The sequence below is a fragment of the Sinohyriopsis cumingii genome, chromosome 3 (assembly GCF_028554795.1).
Source record: "Sinohyriopsis cumingii isolate HCF-2022 chromosome 3, ASM2855479v2, whole genome shotgun sequence".
Taxonomy (NCBI): domain Eukaryota; kingdom Metazoa; phylum Mollusca; class Bivalvia; order Unionida; family Unionidae; genus Sinohyriopsis; species Sinohyriopsis cumingii.
This window is the reverse complement of record NC_142963.1, coordinates 32,561,988-32,581,317: the sequence shown is the minus strand read 5'-3', so window position 1 is coordinate 32,581,317 and position 19,330 is coordinate 32,561,988. Positions and strand designations below refer to the sequence as shown.

The 19,330-nt window shown below is 32.6% G+C and overlaps 1 protein-coding gene across 24 annotated transcripts in view; it reads left to right on the top strand.

The window, feature by feature from the left end:
• LOC149802647 (RNA binding protein fox-1 homolog 2-like) overlaps window positions 1–18,806 on the top strand; it is a 141,556-nt gene extending 122,750 nt beyond the window's left edge. For 20 of the 24 annotated variants that reach the window (XM_089951974.1, XM_089951963.1, XM_089951969.1 and 17 more), the window contains 6 exons: window positions 1,307–1,370; window positions 3,729–3,897; window positions 10,269–10,341; window positions 12,822–12,952; window positions 13,544–13,613; window positions 14,432–18,806. In XM_089951974.1, the coding sequence (XP_089808100.1) occupies window positions 1,307–1,370; window positions 3,729–3,897; window positions 10,269–10,341; window positions 12,822–12,952; window positions 13,544–13,613; window positions 14,432–14,476 (552 nt within the window). In that variant the 3' untranslated portion in view covers window positions 14,477–18,806. The remainder of the gene's footprint in view (window positions 1–1,306; window positions 1,371–3,728; window positions 3,898–10,268; window positions 10,342–12,821; window positions 12,953–13,543; window positions 13,614–14,431) is intronic. The other 4 variants (XM_089951968.1, XM_089951973.1, XM_089951967.1 and 1 more) reach the window with 3 other exon arrangements.
• The last annotated feature ends 524 nt before the right edge of the window (window positions 18,807–19,330 follow it).

Below are 19,330 nucleotides of genomic sequence, written 5' to 3'. Positions count from 1 at the left end.
TGAGAAATGATCCTGGCATAGAAGACATTAAACTTTTATATAAATGATGTTGATCCATGATATGATATAGCCACAATTTCTAAAAATATATAGGCATTTAAATGTAAGGTTTAAAAACTACTGAAATTGAATTTGATTGAATAACATTTTTTCATTAAGAACATGTACAGTGAACTGAACAGAATTAAAAAGAAGATATTCTTGCATGAAGTGCTTTAAATTTTTTTTACAAATGATGCTGATCCACCAGCAGATATGGCCACCATTACAAAAAATGGAAAATTTAGACAGGTTTATCAATTCAAAAATGCTTAACAAAATTTGATTAACTTTGGTGTTTTGGCATACAAGCCTTTCATTATTGGACAGTAATAATGCTGATATGCCATGATATATGGATGAGGATATAAAATCTACTTAAATTTAAGCTGTGAACTGTGGCATTGTTTTAGCCTATAGTTAAAGTCTGGTTGGCTTTTGCATGTATAAAAAAAAGCTAATGTTTTCGTTTATGTCCTATATCCAGTATTTTCCCCCAAAGAATTATTTAAAGAATCAATGATGACCTCTGTCTCATCTTAGGGTCTGAATTCAGTATGCTAAGTGGCAGTGCAGCTACCTGGAACATTCATATGGAGTAGAATGCTATCTTCTTCCATGTCAAGTGATGCTGCATTTGAAGTTATAGATCGATTAAAGCCTAAGTTAGCTTGAAAACTTTTTGAAAAATTGAACAAATGAATCCAGTACTCTGTTTTGTTGAAATTTCTTTACTTATTTTGCAGTATTATTATAAAATTTAGTTAATCAAACAGATTGTATATATTTTCTCATTTTTATCAGCCAGGATGCAGGTTCCTAATAATTGTGACGGAAACATAAATACTGTGTAAATCTTTCTTCTGTAATTTTTTTAAAAATATGCAAGTTCAGAAATCATGCATATGATAAAATAATAAGCGATGGAAGAAGATGGTGTTCATTTAATCTGTTTAGTCTTGTGAAGATTATCAAGAGGAAGACTTAACTCAGCTTCATCCATATTTTACAAAGTTAGAGGATTGATTTTCAGGAAACATTGTCATGTTTTGGCAGTAAAGCTAAATGAGTCGAAAAAATTGATCAAACCTTGTTAGAAATTGACGAACCTTGAAAATGTTTACATTTAGAAATGAGGAACTTACTTGAGTTTTTAACTGCTAGACAGATTGAACACTCCATTAATAGAATTTGTTTGTAAATTGAATGTTGGAATGTGTGAATGTTTGTAGTGATCTTGCTTTAACTCTTGACATTTTACAATCAGGTAAACAATGCCACTGCCCGTGTTATGACCAAAAAAACTGCTGTAGCTACCACTATCCCAAATGGTAAGACCTTGTCCTCTGATATGATCCAAGTAAATACATTATGCACAGAACTTTTGAGACAGGTCCAACAGCAGGGTTAATTTTTTTATCTGTCTTGCAGCATAGATGGAATTTTGTATGACAAGTAAATATTCTATACACAATGCAAAGGATGATTAGGGGTGGGTGTGATTGCATGAAAATATTTGTATTGATGTAATCAATTATTCACAAAGTCACATTTATGAATGTTGGCCCTGTCTTAAAAGTCCTTCAGGGAAATTTCCATGGTCTAAATGGAAGCAGATTTTATTATATAATCATTTATGCTGATGAATGTTGTTAATGTAATATTTATGCAGATGAATTTCTGATTTTGTTCAATAAAATATCAGCATTGGTTTCATTCCTATGGGTGGCATAATTTTATAAAATGAAAGTCATATATGCTTTAACAAATTGTGTTTACCACACATTTGATACTCTGTATGGTTGAACACATTTCATTGTCACTACATTTTACACCCACTGATAGATGATAAGCATATTTTCCTCACTAAGTGGTTTGGGTTTTTTATTGCTTAGTGTAATATAATGCCAAAATTGTGGCAGGTCTGAAAGCTTTTGCTAAATTTTATGAATCCTACAATAAAAGCATTCAGGATAAGTTTCAAAAATCATAAAGGAAAACTAATTACTTGCAGTTTTCTGCAAAATATCATTTGGAAGTTTCCCTATTGAACAGTGTACACGTTTTGGAGGAACAGGGCAGAACCCTTGTCAAAAATCAGATATCTCATCAAATGCTTGCTTCCAAATAATACATACTTGTACATTTTTTGGTGATTTTTAAGTTGGTATTTTAAAACACAATTGTGAATCAGGTTTACAATTTACCCACATTAAGCAAAAGTTGAAACACCCAGAAATTGTGATGTAAAGAACTCACCATAAGTATAGGTGCCATTGCTGAAGCCTTCTTGTATTTTGACATGCACATTATCAGTTTTAGTTCACTTGCTACATAAGTCACATGACTTGTCATTTGGATCCATCCCTGGATGGCAGGATTGCATATACGTATGGACAAAAGATATAAATGCTTAAATTTGTATAAAAAAATTCCAATTTACTAATAGACTGAGATAATGCTCAAACATTAAGATTTAACAATATGATACAAGGTGTGTAATATCTGCTAAGTTCTGAATTGTTGAGCTGAATTTGTTAGTGCTTTTCATGGTTTTCCATCTACATTGGTAGCGCTGTAATGTCTTGCCATTCAATCATGAAAACACTAATAGAACTTGATATGAATTTCTGTAGAAGTTGTAATTACCTGTGTATTGTATAATCATCAAAAGAGTGAGATATCTGATTTTCCATGGTTTCTGCAGAGGTATTTTAATATGTAGTGGTTTTGTCGTACTTTGCAGAATACAGTTGTAAGAAAGCTATAATATGAGCACTTTACTTTTTGAAACTTTGAGACCAAGGAAAAATAGCTTGGCCTCTTTTTTTTCTGCCTGCTGCTTCTCTAGGAAGTGCAATAATCACTTCATCAGAAATCAGTTTTATGGGAGGTATTTTCACTGTCTTTCACACATTGATTTTGCACACTATAAATTACTAAACCTAATTATTGGGAAGTGGGGATTGGTAGATATTATTAATGAAGGAATGAAGGGAAATACTTCAGGGTCTTATTGATTTTTTTCTATGTGTGGATGGCATGAATGAATAATGTGCATTTGAAATGGAGGGCAGATTTTACTGAGTGCTATTTTATGTTGGAAGGGGGCTTGCTGGTTGCATTTTTATAGTCTCATGAATCTTGTGCATACGAGTACAGATTGGCTAACACAAGATGTGCATAATAGATGTTTTATGATTATGATTGATAAAGCAGAACTTGTGCATTCACTGATGAATGGTCATCCCTTTTAGCAGGATCCCTAATTTTTTAATGCCTTGAATAATGTCTATTCAGTGCTTGTTGCCCTGTTTGGAAGACAGATTTTATTGAATGAGATGAATATTTATGTAGATTATAACATCCTAGTTTATATGTTGATCTTCCTCAAAACCCTCAACCCATACCTATGCAAGCCATGTGGGACATGCCAACAATATTTGCATTGGATTGCAGATCTTTAAAAATTCTAGAATGTAAACAGTTTTGATATGGCAAGCTAGTTCTTTTTTATGCATCTGTATGTAACATGAATAAAAATTGCCTGGTTTGAAAATGTCCTACACTAATTGATTTCTCTCTGCATCATGTATTCTACTTTACAAAATATTTACTGTACATGTCTTTCCTTTTGCTTGACCATGCATGCATTTTTATTTTAATGCTGATGATGATTCCCCTTTCAGTCATTTCCCCAGTTTCAGCTGCTGCCCTGAGAGGCGTAGCATTAACAAGAGGAAGGGCAGCTGCAGTAGCTGCGCGTGGTGCTTACACTGCTGCTGCTGCCGCAGCCGCAGCAGCTTTACGTCATCCATCGCCACTTGCAACAGCAGCCACAGCTTTGCAGTATGCACCGTAAGTATATGAATGGGGTAAATAAAGAAAAAGAATGATCTAAATAAAATAATTAATTCCACCTTAATATTGTGCCAATCTTGCATTGAGTTTATTGAAATGAAAACATTGGTAATGGAGAAAAGTATATACACGGTATATAATTGTACTGTATCTGTTTTTTATTGCACAGATTTAAGTATAATGTGTGTTTGCACATTTCTTGGTAGAAATTATATTTTTGCATTATTGTCACAACTTCAAGGGCATGATGTGTATGTTTGGAGCTTCAGTTCATTAAATATTTCTCAAACATCTCAGAATGAAGAAAGGAAATTTAATGCAAAAGACGGGTCAGAATGAAATATTTTCTTCCACTTGTTAGGGCAATGGATATAGAAATAGTAAACATTCAAACATAATTGAATTTGAGGGGTTACCATTTAAATTCTTTGAATTTATCTAAGTGAATATACATGCAATATATCACTTAAATTAACAATTTGTTATTTGCATATTTTTGGAAAATAAAATGTAATAGGTCACAATTGAATGGATCAAATGACACAAGATAGGTGTGCTGTTAACATTTGTTGATGGATGTCTGAATTAGTAAGGAATGTGAATTAGCTAAGTTTATAATTAAAGCACAAGGAGCTTTATCCACTTTCTGTAAGAAAAATACCCCATGAAAACTTTGGAAGTCCTTTAAATTCCATGAAAAATCTATGAAAAAGAACACAAATGCAATATGAACCACAAGTTTGCATCTCTTCATCTGCACAATCAAATCTTCAATGTATTTGACATGAATATGCTTCAGCCAGTCACCACAGCAAAATTGGCATTATTTACTTTCTTGTCATGTTTCATGTTATGAGTTTGACACATAAGAGTTGATTATGAAGATACAGGCTACATAAACATCAAGAATGATATTCATAGGATGTGTATGACCATGCCTGAAAATTAAAAAAAAATTCTAGCTTGAGTTTGAGATAATTTCCACTCTTGGCTAATAAAGTGTGACATTTCAAGTGTAAAGCTTGTTTTGACAACTTGGTAGAGAATCTATAAAGTTAAGACTCAGTCGTAATAGTTGTATGACCTGATTTGATTTTGGCTGTCATTGTTATGTTATATGGAAATGTAATAGCTATTTAAAGAGAACATTCAAGTCCATGACAATGTCTTAATTGATGTACTCCAGGGGTATGAAAAGTAAAAATAAATATGGGGAAATAGAATTCAATCACTCAAAAATCAGTTTGTCTACAATAGTTTTCAAAATGGCACAAAGCAAAGTCTTAAGAATTACTGATTGGATAACAGTAGGAAAATGTGCCTCATTCAAAGGGACACGAGGTGGCATTTTCATTTGTTGTTAACTCTTTTTTAGACCAGGATATAAAGTTTAACTGCGCATTATTAGATATGTACACTTTTCATCCATACATGTAACCTAATGTAGTTAAAGTCAAGTTATACTGATGTGATTGCAAAGCATGGACTTGTTAGCACTTCATAAATGATTGCTTTGGTTTGGTGTTTATTTGGCAATTGGATCCAAGTTCTTTGCCCAAGGACACCTCTCAGGGACCTTGTTCCATTTATAATTTCATACCAAGCTGTGAAATCGATTCAAGGGTTCAGTAATAACAAAAGTGTTCTTCATGATTAAAGAGAGAATTTAGATAGATGTAGTTGTTCAACTGCTTATTAATTAACTTTATACCAATCTAGTTTTTTGAACCAGAGACTGTACTGAAACCTAAATATATACTATTTTTAAATGGTGTTTTACTATTATATTGACTCGAGACAAGTCTGACTTAAATTGGACTATTGTGCTTTTAATTCAGAAATCGTTTTTATATTCAAAATAATAGGTGTCTTTTGTATGCTAAATTTTGATTGCATTGTCTGATTGACCCAGTTGCAACTTGTTTTCAAATTGTTACTGACAATGTTCAATCCCAGCTATACAGCACACAGCATGTGCAAGTAGCCAATGCAGTCTTCCGTAACCTATTTATAACATCTCTACTGAGGGGGCAGGGGCCAGTTTTTGTGTATAAATTTAATGGTGCAGTCAGTGACCTAGTATAAAAAAAATCATAAAATAAAATACACAAGTGAGATCAAAAAGGTCCATATTTTTGGATACCTGTATTAAAACAAAGCATAAGAATATTATCCACTTAACCAAAGAAGACTATGGCAGTTTATATCTGAAGAAGTTTATGCACCCCAACCCCAAATTTCTACCTGCAATTTTCATGTCTGAAGGTTATTTTTGACACCATGTGATGCTCACAGCGCAAACACAAGCCCTTTTCCTAGATAACAGTTCTGCAAAACAGTGTCTACTAAACAGGCTGATGCGATTGAAAATAGTCATCCAAGCTGTTTTTGGGATATTCTGCTTGCCCCAAACTCGTGTGTTTACTGCTATGGGAGGCTTGCTCTTCTTCCTAGCCATCGATTGGTATTTTCACTATCAGCATAACTGCAGAGTAACTATGGAAGGTGTACATGCCTGACGTCATTTTCTAGAACACAAGCCCGAAATACGCAAGTTCACAAATATATCCATATCTTTAAATAGTAAACAATAATAGCTGATAAAGTCACACCAAGTTAAGAAATTTGCCATGGGGCCAGTTTACAAAACTGGACCCTGCCACCTAGAGGTTTATAGCATATGATAACATGAGCATGCCTACTAACTTGTCTTGTTTACATCTATGAGTGTTGAGCTCATTTTGTTTATGTGTGAGAATATTATACACTCTGATCTATCAGTTTTTCTCATCCACTCTCTCTTTCATTCCCTCCCAAAAAAAATAACCATATTATGAGCAGCTTTTAATGATTTAAAAGTTAAATATTTGTCAGGATGAAAAAAAATAATTCTCACACAGTGAAACAGAACAAGGTTCTTAACACAAATAAAAAAAAGTCTGCAGTCATGTAGGCATGTTTACTGATCTTAAATTATTCATTGTTCTAAAATTTAATATTAAAGTAGTTTTACTAAAGTCTGTTCATTTCTGATTGCTGAGTAATCAGCACCTTCATTGTGATCACAAAATATACCAATAAAAATGATTGATCATTATGGACTTTTGCAGTGGCATACTGGCACTAACTTGGGTCATGAAAAGCTGATTTTGGGTCCAATAATTTCCAGTGCAAGGGGTATTTCATAATTTTTCCAACATGAAGTGCTTTCATTGGGACATTATAGCACAAGATTTGATCTGGTTTTTTACCTGGATCACCTCTTAGTTGGTCGAATATAAGATCATCAGCATAATTCAACAATGATTTTCATGTATGTATTTCTGGGGACATTTCTTGCATGTATTTTACAGGGCATGTATATATTGATCTTGCAAGGAATATTGATAAATAAGGTATGAAATATAGTGTATAACCACCATTGAAAAAAAGGTCAAATTAAATTCTAAAATAGCTGTAATAATTACTGAATGCCTACAAGACCAGTATGCCTTGTATTAGACATAAATAGTTTGGAAAGATTGTAGATAGGTTATAGATTATGAACACCATTGGCAGTGATGTCATAAACAGGTAATGGGAAGACTGCATTGCCTACTGCCATGTGCTGCGAGTGATTACAGGTGAGCTGGGAAGAACCTCTTTGGTCACAATTCATAATATCAAGATGCAAGTGAATCAAAGAGAGAATGCAGTCAAACTCCATTGTATGTTAAACTTAAAAAGTGCATTAAAGGAAAGTAATGATTGGTCTGCAGTTAATAGTTTAAATCAGCAGTTTATCAGGTTTTTCATACACCAATATTGAATGCATTTTTTCCTAATAGTATTTAAATTCACCTCCTAAATGCACTTTATAGGCCTTTCTTATTTTGAATGTTTCTTGCAAATATATTTGTTTTAATATGATTTTATTTTGCTCTTTTAATACTGCCAGTCACAGGCTACAGTGAGTCAACTTTCAATTTTGTCAGTTTGTTGTCTTCAAATCGTGCATGGGAAATTCAATCAAAACTTGTTTAATTTTGACATCTTTGGTATGAAGGAAGCCCTTTGCCTTTTGTTCTGTGATTGGCTGTTTGCTGTGTCTGATACTTCTTATAATATTTGAGTTACATGGTGTTGTGTGTTATGCCAAGTTCATGTATGCAAGTGTGTGGGTTTTTTCTTATATTCATACTTTGTTCTATGAATGAAAATGCTATCTACATGAACCCCATCAAGTTTTTTTGTGATGGTTTTTCCAGTTTATATAGTTCCAATATAACAATTTTAAAGAACCATTTTCATAATTTTGTGTACAAGGTTGGCTTAGCTCTGTTATGAATAAGTAATCATAGACCTAAATATTTTGGTTTATTTAAGGAAGATAAATAAAAAATATCATAGCTCTTCTTTCTTGCCTTCCATCTGAATTTGTAATGAAATTGACATTATGCTTTTTTACCCTGACTAAAATGTGCATTTATCCAAGGGTTAGGATAGTTTTGCTTTGTTTAGATCAGATTATCTTAATTAATAAAAAGTCTCTGCATCGATTGGAAAGTTACTAACACTCCTCTGAGAGATATATATATATTTGAAGTTAGTTTGCTGTGCTTAGAGACTCAAGTTTTTTGAACACTGAGCTTATATTGATTGTAACCTGCTGAAAATGTCAAAATCGGTCACGAATTTAAATTGAATGGATGTTGGTTTGGTAGGCATATTGTATATTATTTCAAGGTTCAGAGTTTTGTTGTAAAGTTGCATGAACTACAAGCATTATTCAGTATCTAGCAAGAAAAATAATGGTCAGAACTACCTAAGGAAAGCCCTCTGATGAAAACCTACCAGGTATAAACAAGTCTATTGATCAGCATTCCCCAAATTGCTGTATCTGACAAAATTACAGATGAGTTCAAATGTCCATTGGCTAATTTGACTTGTTGGTCAGGGGAAATAAAGTGCAAATTATCCTATACATTTGCTTGTCAGTTTTTTTTCTTCTCCTGTTGTTTAAACACTCTTGAAGTCATAGAGCACAAGACATAACAAATATACTCACTTAATAAGACTAGTCCAACTACAAACTGCATTTGAATACAGTCCTGGCGGATATGGGACTATACTGTTTGTTATGATTAATCAATAGAACAAACAACATAGATCATGATCTGCAGGCACATTATGCAATGGCAGATCAGGATCTCTCTCTTTTTTGTAGTTTGCCTCAAACTTACAAGCAAGTATAGTTGGTAATGGATGTGAAAGGTTACTCTTCAAACCTAAAAGTTGAATGATTGTCCCAATTACATCAGTCCATTTTATTTGTAAATCTAGTTTGTGATCGTGTGGCAGTATATATCTGACCTATACAAAAAAATCTGTGTAGCCTAGGTCCAATTTTAAAAAAAAAATAGCAACATCAACTAAATTTTATCACCTTCCAGGACTTGGTTGAGGACCTGCTGAAATAAAACTTTAACGTCAGACTTGAGCAGAAATGACTGTTTATTAAGTTTTAATGCAATTTTGAGGTAGTGCATCTGCTTGTTGTCAGTTAATAAATTATTTAAACTATTTAAAACAAATAAAAACGTTACTACTATTTTTTAGGTGAAATTCAATTTCATTATATGAATACTGGTCATTAGAGAGAAAACCAGTGAAGTATGGAAGGATAATAGTAAAACAAAAGCAGCAGCCTATCTAGAACCCAAATTGACACATTTTCTGGTACATTTAATAATTATTGAGTGCATTACTTTCCTTTTTATTATAGTTTATACCCTTGTTCTGTGTTAGAACTTTTATTGTTTATACCTATTTTTTTCAAATGTCAAACATTTGGCCACCATGTTATTTTTCAGGAAGAGGTGTCTGTGTGTGTGACATTTTTAAATGCATTACACTACACAATTTAAACCTTTTTTTACAAATTGATTTCAGTTGAGTTTTTCTCAGGGCGTGGAGAACTATTACAAACTATTTTAGTTGCCTTGTCTGGTGTGATTGGTGAAGTTAGAAACATGCTAACGGGAGAATATCACTGTGGTTGAAATTTGAGATTTTAAACACAGACCTAAACAACAGCGATGATGCTAATTCCAAAGGAAAATCTTTAGGTACTGGCTCCATTTTGCATCAACATTATTCACATTTTTAATTGTACACCACAATTTCCTGGCCAAACATTTCCAGCAAAATTAATTTTTCAAATTCTCGTGCTTACCATCATTTTCATTTTTTTTCTGACCTTCTAAAACATCTGTATTTTAGGAATATGTTGTAAGTTACATGAACTGAATTTTAGATAAATGTTTTGTAAATCTTTTATAATTTTATTAACATAATTGCTGAATTCATTTTTTTATTTTTTTTTACAGTGGTGTGTATGCAACTCAGGATCCACTGTTAGCTACATATGCAACAGCTGATAGATATCAGGTAATGGACATGGTATGGAACATTTTTTATTTTATTTTACTTTTAAGTTTTTCTCTTTATTCTTTGATTATGGAACTAATGCTTTGGTTATTTTTGTAACTATTTTTGGCATGATTCCAATTCTTCTTTAGCATGATACTAATGATGAGCTGCTTAAGTTTAGTTACATTTTAAAAAGATCAAACTAATGTCGAGGCTCTCTGTTCCTTTTGTAACTTTTAACAAAATTGCTAATGCTATTGACGAGGCTACAGTTAAGCTTACGTCATGTTTTTTTATTATTATAAGGATTGCTATATACTCTGCTTTCATGCATATATGTGGTAAAGCTGTACCGATTAATCGTCCATACTCATAATCAGGCCGATTATCGGTATAATTGGTATCGGCAGAAATAATCGGTGCCGATGTAAACAAATTCCAAAACATAAATTTAATCATAACATTCATCTTGACATGGGTTGAATTTTAGATCAGAATTAAATAGTGGAAATTAAAGAATAAACAGTTGATTTGGGGGTTAATTGAAAGACAGTATATTCTTAAAAAGTAAATACTTTTTAACATGCTAGCTGTAAACTACGGCTGATTGTCTGCGTACAGTAAATTATCAATACCATGCATGCACCGATCTAAAGCGCTCTGTCACGGATCACTGCCATCTCACCTCTGTCTGCGTGGGTTCGAGTCTCGGGTTCAGCCAATGTGGATATGTGAGAAAGCTTGTAGGTAGCTTCTCATGGGTCGGTTGTTTTTCCTGGGTTCTTCCTCCACCATTAATACTGGCCGCCATGTATAGCCTATCTTGTGCTGAAAAATGGCGTTAAAAACCTGTAACAACAACAACATATTACAAAATAAATCATTAAATGATTGTTTTGCACTACTTCCATTGTCTTTGCATTGCGCATCACTGTTAGTGCATAGGTCTCTTGTCACCTGAAATAAATGCATTATCAAATGTAAAATATATACTTTCCTACAGTCTCTCTTTTTAAATAAAAACATCAGGTATTAAGCAAATCTATATTATGTATATTATTTTCCAAATAGTAGTTTTGTAAGAAACTTTATTTAGAGAATGACATTTTAATACTAATACCCTATGGTCATACTTTGCAATGTAAGATAAGTGACGTATACTGCAACTGTTGATTTCACGCATTCAGGAATTAAATCTCTCTGCCCTCCCCCCCCCTTTTTTTTTAATGGCTAGCTTCACAAAGTACATCTCCGTCAACCAGGAGTTCAGAAAGTTATTTTTGCTGCACTTTACATGCTTTGCTTGCTTGTGAATGAATTGCTTTCAAAATCCCAGGAATTATCACTGAATGCTGTAGATTTTTTCTCGACAAGCAGATTATGACCTCCATTCCCACCAATGAAACTTACACGAATCAACTTGACCTGGCATTACTGTACCATATATATAAGCATTGATTACCATCATTAAATTAAAATAAGGAATGAAGAAACATATCACAGAGCATATGTACCCCCAAAAAACTAATTCGGAATATGTTTTTTGTAAAAAGTTTTATTTGCATATACGAGTTAACAATAAAAATAAGGTGGGATGTAAAATGTGGGAAATAGTTATCACATGTATGGTAGCTTGAGAACACGTTTGAACTGTTAACCTAAATCTGCACCCATTTTAGGCATTGCTAGTTATAACAAAAATAGGGCATGGTTTACTTGTCAATCAAATGCTAGTGCTTTCACTAACTGTAGAACAGGTGGTTTCTTGAAATAATCTGTCTCATAATCGGTATTGGCAATTAATAATCGGCTATATGCATTATCGGCAAAAAGTGACATCGGTACAGCTTTTAGATGTGGTTGTACATCATGTATTCTCTCTCATCTTGCATTTTTGAACCATAGTTTTGGTTTATGCCCATAGAGCCAGTAACATTGAGCATATAGAAAGTTGCTTTTATTTATTATTAGACTTGGCTCTGATCTTACACTATATGTATTTGAATGCATTTAGTGCTGTGTTCTTTTCATTGCTAGATGCAGCAGTTAATTTTCACTAATTTTGCAAGTATGAATAACAGTTGTCCTCTCAGAATATATTAAATGCACTTGAAAATTTAAGGTATACAGTATGCTTTTCAACCAATAGTTTTATCAACATAATCTCAAGATCATAATCATTGTGCGCACTTATTATTACTAATTTGATATAAGTGCTGTGCAATTAGACATTTGAGCTGACAAGACTGTAGTGCAGTGAACATTAAATCAATAATATACAACCTTTATATCTCATTTATATGACTGGTTTTACATAATAAGCAGTTATAAAATGAGGAAATGGAAGCTACTACAGTTTATTCTAATTCCTATTAACTGGGAAAATGCAGTTTAAACATAATAGGTACAGTAGATGCTAGCCCCATGCCTTTTTGTTGAAATATTCCATATTTTATTTTAAAGTCTTCCCATAAAAAGATCGTGTAACATTAAAAATTTTATTTTTGCAGCTGGTGGCCACTCAGCCATATGCAGCTGCACAGTATGCAGCAGCCACACGGTATGCAATACCAGCTATAGCTTCAGCAGCCAACTACGCAGCAGCAGCAGCAGCAGCAGGGCAAGTTCGCATTCAGATACCGTAAATGAAAACTTTTTAGCATGATTTTTGTTAAATTCAGCTTAATTGGACTAGATATGAACTGTTTTGCTAATTGACAGTACTTTTATATATACAGCCAATGTATACTTACTAATTAATAATGCATTTTTGAGTCAGGTTGGTTTTTGTACAAGTTGAACTTAAGATTGTGATAGTTCCCAAATACAGGATTACTGTAATATTCGTTTTGTTTTTAAGATACTAGTTTTTTCAGGTATGTGGGTCAACTGTAGCATCTCTTATGTCATTACAGTAACCAGTGCAAGTGCTACCAGGCGAGACCTGCTGTAAGCAGCTTTCATGTTAAATATAGGTCATTTTGTGGGATCTTAAACTGTCATCTTAAATATAGATGTAGACATTTTCAACTGAAATAATTCATGTGTTTGTACAAAATTTAGCATTTTCTTTTTAATCAGATTAATACATGTATAAAAGCTGCATATAAACTATATACTGTTTTCTTATCTAAATTATTTTGGGTAGGGCTTATAGCAAAGCTCAGTTCTAGAATATTTTTAAGGTGTTTGTATTTCCTCCAGAATTAAAATTTATGCATGCTTTTTTTAGGTACACGGGCAGAGAGTTGACAGCAGATCCATACCTGGGACACAGTATTGGACCAGTAGCTGGATATGGGGTATAAATCAAAAACTACTTTTATTGAGCAAAAAGAAATGCAATACATAGTTAACTCCATCTCTTATAGAGTGGTTTGGAAATATATTGTGTTGCACTGTATTTTTTATTGCCCTTTTGGTGTTGATTTATATCAGTGCCACATGGTGGCACATATTATGAAATGATGTTTTCTCTCTATCCATCATCTCTATTTACCAACTTTGGTAGATGGTATGCTCTAAAACAAGAATGGAAGAACTATTAATTTTGCAGTGAAAAGCTCAAAGGTTAAGGTCACTTACTAAAAAAAAGATAGTTTCTGCACAATATCAGTTTAGCCACCATCGACCATCTTTTTCTTCCAGATTGTAAATTTGAAAAATTGTTTAAGTTCTCCCCCATGATTTATGCACAACTGGGATCATCCACTTTTTTAAGATATTTTTCAAGGTGGCATCTTTTTTATCTTTATATTTTATTTACATATATTTTACATGATTTTAATGTCTTTTATCTTGTAGTTCTTTGTTTACATTTGCTTAGGTTTATCTTACAATTTTTTTTTGCAGTTTATAATTTTTAACTTTTTAAAAATTTTTGTTTTAATTGGCCTGTACAAGTCAATATTGTACTTAGGTACATGTAAATGGTAATACCAAATAAATTTAAGCAGGAAAAGAAGAAAAATGTTTGAAAATGATGTCCACAAAGTATGTCTGTTAAGGGGAGATAATCCACTATTAAGACTTGTTTTCAGCAATGATGCATACGAGACAGTCTCCAATTTTACTCAGAAATAGTATTGTACATATCTGTAGATTTTATTTAAATTTTCAGGCAACAGTATACAGAGGTGCCTACCAGAGGTTTGCACCTTACTGAAGCACCAGTCTTGATATATGGAAAATGTGATATTGTGAGGTACATGGTATGACTTCTCATCACGAATGGAGGAAGAGAAAAAGAAAAGGAAGAGAATCATTAAGGCTTAGAGATGCCATTACTCACCACAAACATTTTCAGAGTATTATAGCCACGAACCTGTTCATATTGTATAACCAACTGACATTACTGATAATGATGACTTCTGTGCAATTAAGGGGTATCTCCTTATATCCTAATTGTCAGTGCTGGCTAGGAAGGTGCTCTTGTATTGATGATTATTTATGACATTTTGTATCAGCACTGACATGGGACTTGTGCTGCCATGCATTTTTGGATTTATCAGATCCAGTTTGTCACAAGTTAGCTTAAAGAAAAACAATTGGTGTTTCAGTTTAGGCTTGATGAAAGCATTCATTTACATTGATGGGAAATTTTGAAAAATCGGATTTTTAAATTAAATAAAGTTCATGAAAGATATTGGTTCCTGTAAGAATTATTTTTTTTGAGAAATAATGCCATCTAGGTTATATTTTAATATCTTCAATTTTTTCCCCCAACACATCTAAAAAAAATTTGGGAAAGTCTGTAAATAGTGCTTGATTTTTCTTCAACTTTTACCCTTTTTTTTTTTCTCATTTATTTTGTGTGACCAGATTGAAGTAAGGATATACATGTCCAATATGGGCAGGTTGGACAAGCAAGTTTCAGAAGCTGAAACACTATACAGCTGATCCATATGATGGGTACATTGGAAAACAAATTAGTTTAAGAAACCTAATAGAACAATATATATATATATATATGACAGGCCAGTTGGGAAAGTAAGTTCCATGAGCCTAATGAAACATGATACATCTACCCCATAAGACAGGCAAAATTGAAATAAAAAAAGGTAAGAAACCTAATGAAACCTGTTTTTTTTCTTCAAATATTTATAATATGTGAAACCCATATTACTGATAAATAAGGATAAGTAGGTTGCACAAACCTAATGAAACTGGACCTGCCCCATGTGACCGGCAAATCAGGAGAAGCAAAAACATGCTTTATAGCACACATTGTAAATTAACTTTCTGGATTAGTCTAAAAACATTCCAGATTAATTGGTCTAGGTTTAAAAATGTAACCATTATGCATCAGATTTATTTTGCCATTGACTGAAGAATTTTTCTAAATACAGTGAATACTTTAAACTACATAGTTTGCTCTGTAAATAGATGAGCACATTATGATGTTGTCTTTTATGGTAAAAATACATTGTGAAAATGAAGGCAAAATTTCTAGCTACAGGTTTTTAACCTCTGTTATTACTTGTAATGATGCATGAATATGTTGGTTCATGATGCAGAAAAACAGATTTCAGGATATATCACATTTTTCTCCTCCTTTGAGGCTTTATTGCTTACTTCATTTGTACTTCTTGCATATTTACAAGAAGAAAAATATTTATGTAAAAAGATGTCTTTTAAATTGAAGGGAAAAATGTCTTTGAAAATGTGGTTAATATAGTTCATTTTTATTTTAGCTATGTTTAGCACTGGCAAGTTTTCAGATTGAAATTTCATTTAATTTGTAATCCAAATAATGTGTCAGTACTAGCGGCCTTGGATCATCACAGTATTTAGCCTTTCTTATAAGAAAATGCACAAGGTATAACAAATTTATTACGGTGATTTTATATACCTTCATGTACTTTAATGCAATATTCTACAGAAATTGCCTGTAGTAGACTTAATCCAGAGAGGATTTATATAAAAAAAAATACTCAACTGGTGAGCTTTATTTTGAACAATTTTGTCTAGTCAGTGTGTATTTATGTCTTCTTTTTTTTACCTCATTGTACAATTGTTCTCTATTTTTTCATCACATGTAACAGTGGGATGATACCTGGCATCATCTACTCTTATCTCTATTTATTATATATATATTATGTTTTATCAGTCATCTATGAAGGCATATGAACAATATTCACTCACAAATTACTTCCAGTATATAGATGGTGAAGTGGTGCATTAGTCGTATGGCTGAAGAAATGAAAACTTTACCATATCCTTATAATTCACTGTCAGTTTTTCAAATCACATCTTTTCCATACAATCTTTTTAAACTTTCAGGTACTGTCCATGTTTCTTTTGAAATCCAAACTAATGATGGATATATGACCCATTCCCCCCACCCCAATAAAATTACTTAAAATTCAATGACCTGCCAGTATCATGATGTGAAAGTTTATTATATTTTTGTTTCCCCCCCCCCCAAATTTTTTTGGGTGAAAACTAAACAGTATAAACAACAACTTCATAAAGAAATTGTTTCTGTTTAAATTATGCCTATTAATTTGTGTGAATCTATGATTTGTTACTGTATATACTCATTTACAGTCCAATTTCCAACAACATGGACCCTGGTCTTCCATCACATAATGTGCTGGTAGATCAGTGCCAGTGTGTCTAATGATGATTACTCCTATACCCAAATTTGCCAGCACATTATGCAGATCTGTTTGGGTCTGTGCAGTTTTGGAAATGGATTCGACTTTGAGTATATAACAAAGACTGGGAGATGCTTAGCATTCAAATGCAGAACTTTTTAAAACGTCAGTTTCAGTATCATAAGTAATATTAGTATGGTGGTTTTTATCCCTAATCCTCCCCATGTTAAATAAACAGGAAACACATTTTTTGCAGCATTAACTTCAGATTTCATTGTATCAAACAGTTTCAGTTACATTCTTGTTTGATATTTCAGATGTATGTGGCATATAAAAGTTGGAATTTATGAATGCATGTATGTAAACCACAGTTTTTCTCCTTTTTTTCCAACAAAACTAAAGCTTGTCTTCATATGTCCTTGAAGAACTAGTTATTGGAGATATCCATGTTAATGTCTTGCCAAAATGATCTTGCCTCGTGTATTAATTACCATAGACTTGTCAGATAGAGAAAAAAAAATATACATTGCACTATGAATTTCATGTCAAGGTTTCACTCAGAATCTCAAAAAGTGGTACACTATGGAGGTTTATGTATTTTAAGACCAAGAAATAAGCTTCAGTAAATATTCCAGCATCTGCCTCTCAAACCAGTGAAATGAACTTGATATTTTTTATCTTTTTTTAAAACAAAAATAAAAGCCTCTTGGAAGAGGGATGAACACTTATTTTTTTTATTAGTTTTCAAGTCATCAGATTTGTTTTAGAAATTAAGCTACCAGGAAATTAGGGGAAAGTCCAGAGAATTCGTTTGTTCTTGACTGGGAAAAGTCCATGAAAATTTTGATCAAAGTAAGAGAAAAACAGGATTTTCAGCAGCCATTTGGTTGCAGGAAAAATATACAATTGAGTTACAGTTCATTGGATTAGGAGTTAAATTGTGAAAGTTGCAGAACTCCTCAGTCAAGGTTCAGTTGCTCTATCAGAGTATTTTGGGTGCTGCCCTAAAAATATTTGCAAAGTCAATCTGAGCATTCAGATTAGTGAAATTGACTGGTTTCCTCATAGGCAGCTCTATATTTGTATCAGAAAGTTGAGTTAACATTTTAATTCTTTCAGGTTTAAATGGGCTACATGCACATTATTTTTAAATTTTAGTACTCGTTTCTGGTGGTACGTCTTGTGATTTAGTACATTAACATACAAGTCTGTTGCTTTGCAAAAGACTAACAAGAAATGGCTTTATTCAGAACCATTTTGTTGTTGATTTAATTCAGAAAGTGTCATCAGTGAACCTTGTAAAGATCATTTTCATCCATTAAAAGAATACATTTTTCTTTCAAAATTGGGGTGGATGTGGCTGAAGCTTGCCAGTTTTTGAAATACTAGTCCAAGATATTAGATACTCTAAATTTTGGAATGTAGATTGCAAAATTAATTTGCAGAGTTTAGATTTGCAAAATTTACTTTGCATGTTGATATCGATATTTTAGTTTGAAAAAATAGTTTTCAGAATATTTCATTCTGAATAGTGATAAGGGGACTGAAAATATATTTTTAAAAATAGTTTGCTAGATACTGGAACATTTGCTGGACTTAGAGCTTGTCTGTTTTGATCATTTCTTTGTGAATTTCATTGTACATAGTACATAGTGGCAGTCTCAGTAGAACTATTTGTTGGTGATTTCTGATACTTTTACATTATGTTGTTATTACTTGATATTAAAGACCGAAGCATTTGGGCTTGAAACCCACAAGGTATTTCTTTTACAAGGTTTATAAAGTATTTAAGACTTCTCAAAAATTATTGCAAGTTGAGAGAAAAATAAGCTAACCAAAACAAGTGCATAAATCAAAATTTTACTTTTATTTATGAAAATACATAAATCTATTTTAGTTTGGTTTTCTTGTGTTTATTTTCTGATAATGTGTGCAGTGCCAGGAGAAAATGAATTTGGAATAATCATGTTGGCACTGATGTCATTCTTAAATGATTACTGTATACAACCAGGCATATGTACAGTATTTTCTTCACCTCCAATTAACAGAAACTAATATACCTTGGAATGTATGTATGTATGTATTCTGTAGTGGTGCACTTTTGCATATGTTCAATATTCATTGACATGTTTTGCTTTGTTAACCCACTTGCATTTATCATCTCTTAAATAATTCTTTGTAGCAAGCAAGCTTCCTATTCTATTTATAGCATGTACAGGCTTTATGGTGTGCTCGGACCCCTGGGAGAAAAATTACTTTGAGCATGACCTTCAGCAGCATGGAGGCCCACATGGTTGGGTGTATGATATGTTGTCATGGTAACAGCATTGCAGGACATGCTTGTTATTCTTTCTTAGATTGACTGCATGCCTTGAACACGCTTTTATGTAGTAAATTCTGTCAAATTTATAGCCATTAAT